Source organism: Ovis aries, chromosome 7 (genome assembly GCF_016772045.2).
Source record: "Ovis aries strain OAR_USU_Benz2616 breed Rambouillet chromosome 7, ARS-UI_Ramb_v3.0, whole genome shotgun sequence".
NCBI classification, from domain to species: Eukaryota; Metazoa; Chordata; class Mammalia; order Artiodactyla; family Bovidae; genus Ovis; species Ovis aries.
The window spans coordinates 25,908,164-25,909,510 of NC_056060.1; the positions used below are offsets into that span (position 1 = coordinate 25,908,164).

General features: G+C 35.3%; 1 protein-coding gene across 1 annotated transcript; it reads left to right on the forward strand.

Moving 5' to 3' along the window:
* Positions 1–408: 408 nt before the first annotated feature.
* LOC105613338 (olfactory receptor 4F21-like) lies at positions 409–1,347 on the forward strand. Its single transcript, XM_015096763.3, has one exon. It carries the CDS (start codon positions 418–420, stop codon positions 1,345–1,347), a length of 930 nt encoding a protein of 309 aa, XP_014952249.2. The 5' UTR covers positions 409–417.

A 1,347-nucleotide genomic window follows, 5' to 3' on the forward strand; every position in this document is an offset into this window, starting at 1 on the left:
ATTTCAATCTGAAGATTCCTATTTAACCAGTGAAATAAATTCAGCTAAGGGTACCTTGCAATTTTGTGTGAGAACATTGATATAAAAGTGTCAGAAATGACTAAATTTATTCACATGAGAGCACACCTAGGTAGATGATCATGGAAAATGTCCAAAACCTGAGAAGCAAAAAAAATTTTATGCATCTGAAAATGGAATAAGAAGAGAAGTAACCACACTTACTTTCATTCAAATTTTCATAAATTTTGATGTAATCATTCTTCTTATAATGTTTCCATATTCTTTTTTTTCTAGTTAAATGATTTATTAAAATACAAATGAGTAGGATGAATAAGAAGTCTACTTTTGTACTATTAATTATGACTTTTCATTTTCTATCCCCAGGTGATTTGGTAATCAGCTCTTCTGCCCAAGTCAATGGATAGACCAAATGATTCTGTGGTTTCTGAGTTTGTGTTGCTTGGACTCTCTGGTTCTTATGAAATGAAAGTTTTTCTCACGTTGATATTCTCCTTGATTTATTTAGGGATCATCCTGGGAAATCTCTTCATTTTGCTTTTAGTAATTTTTGATTATCACTTACATTCTCCTATGTACTTCTTATTAGCAAACTTGTCCTTCATTGATGTGGGGGTTGCTTCTACCACAGTCCCCAAGATGATTACAGACCTCTTAAATGAATACAAGATAATTTCTTTCCAAGGTTGTATGGTACAAATATGCTTCATCCACATAATGGGAGGAGTGGAAATGGTGTTACTCATAGCCATGGCATTTGACAGGTACACAGCAATCTGCAAGCCTCTATACTATTTGAACATCATGAACTCTAAAATATGTGTTTCATTTGTAATCACTGGCTGGGTAATTGGGGTGATTCATGCTATGTCTCAATTTGCTTTCATTATAAACTTGCCTTTTTGTGGTCCTAACAAAGTAGACAGCTTTTATTGTGACTTTCCCAGGATCATAAAACTTGCATGCACAGATGGAGTGAAATTTGAGTTTATTGTTGCTGCCAACAGTGGCTTCATGAGCATGGGCACCTTCTTCCTGCTAATCCTCTCCTACATCTTCATTTTGGTCACTGTCTGGAAACGTTCTTCAGGAGACTTATCCAAGGCATTTGTCACTTTGTCAGCTCACATCACTGCGGTGGTTCTTTTTTTCACTCCATGCATGTTTCTATATGTTTGGCCTTTCCCCAGATCATCAATTGATAAATACCTCTTCATTGCTGACTTTGCTCTCACCCCTGTCTTAAATCCCATTATATATACATTACGGAACAAAGAGATAAAGGTAGCCATAAAAAGATTGATCAAAAGACATGTCAAATTTTGCTGA

Coding starts and splice junctions, on each gene's coding strand:
- LOC105613338 (XM_015096763.3), top strand. CDS start 418: ATGGATAGACCAAATGATTCTGTGGTTTCTGAGTTTGTGTTGCTTGGA.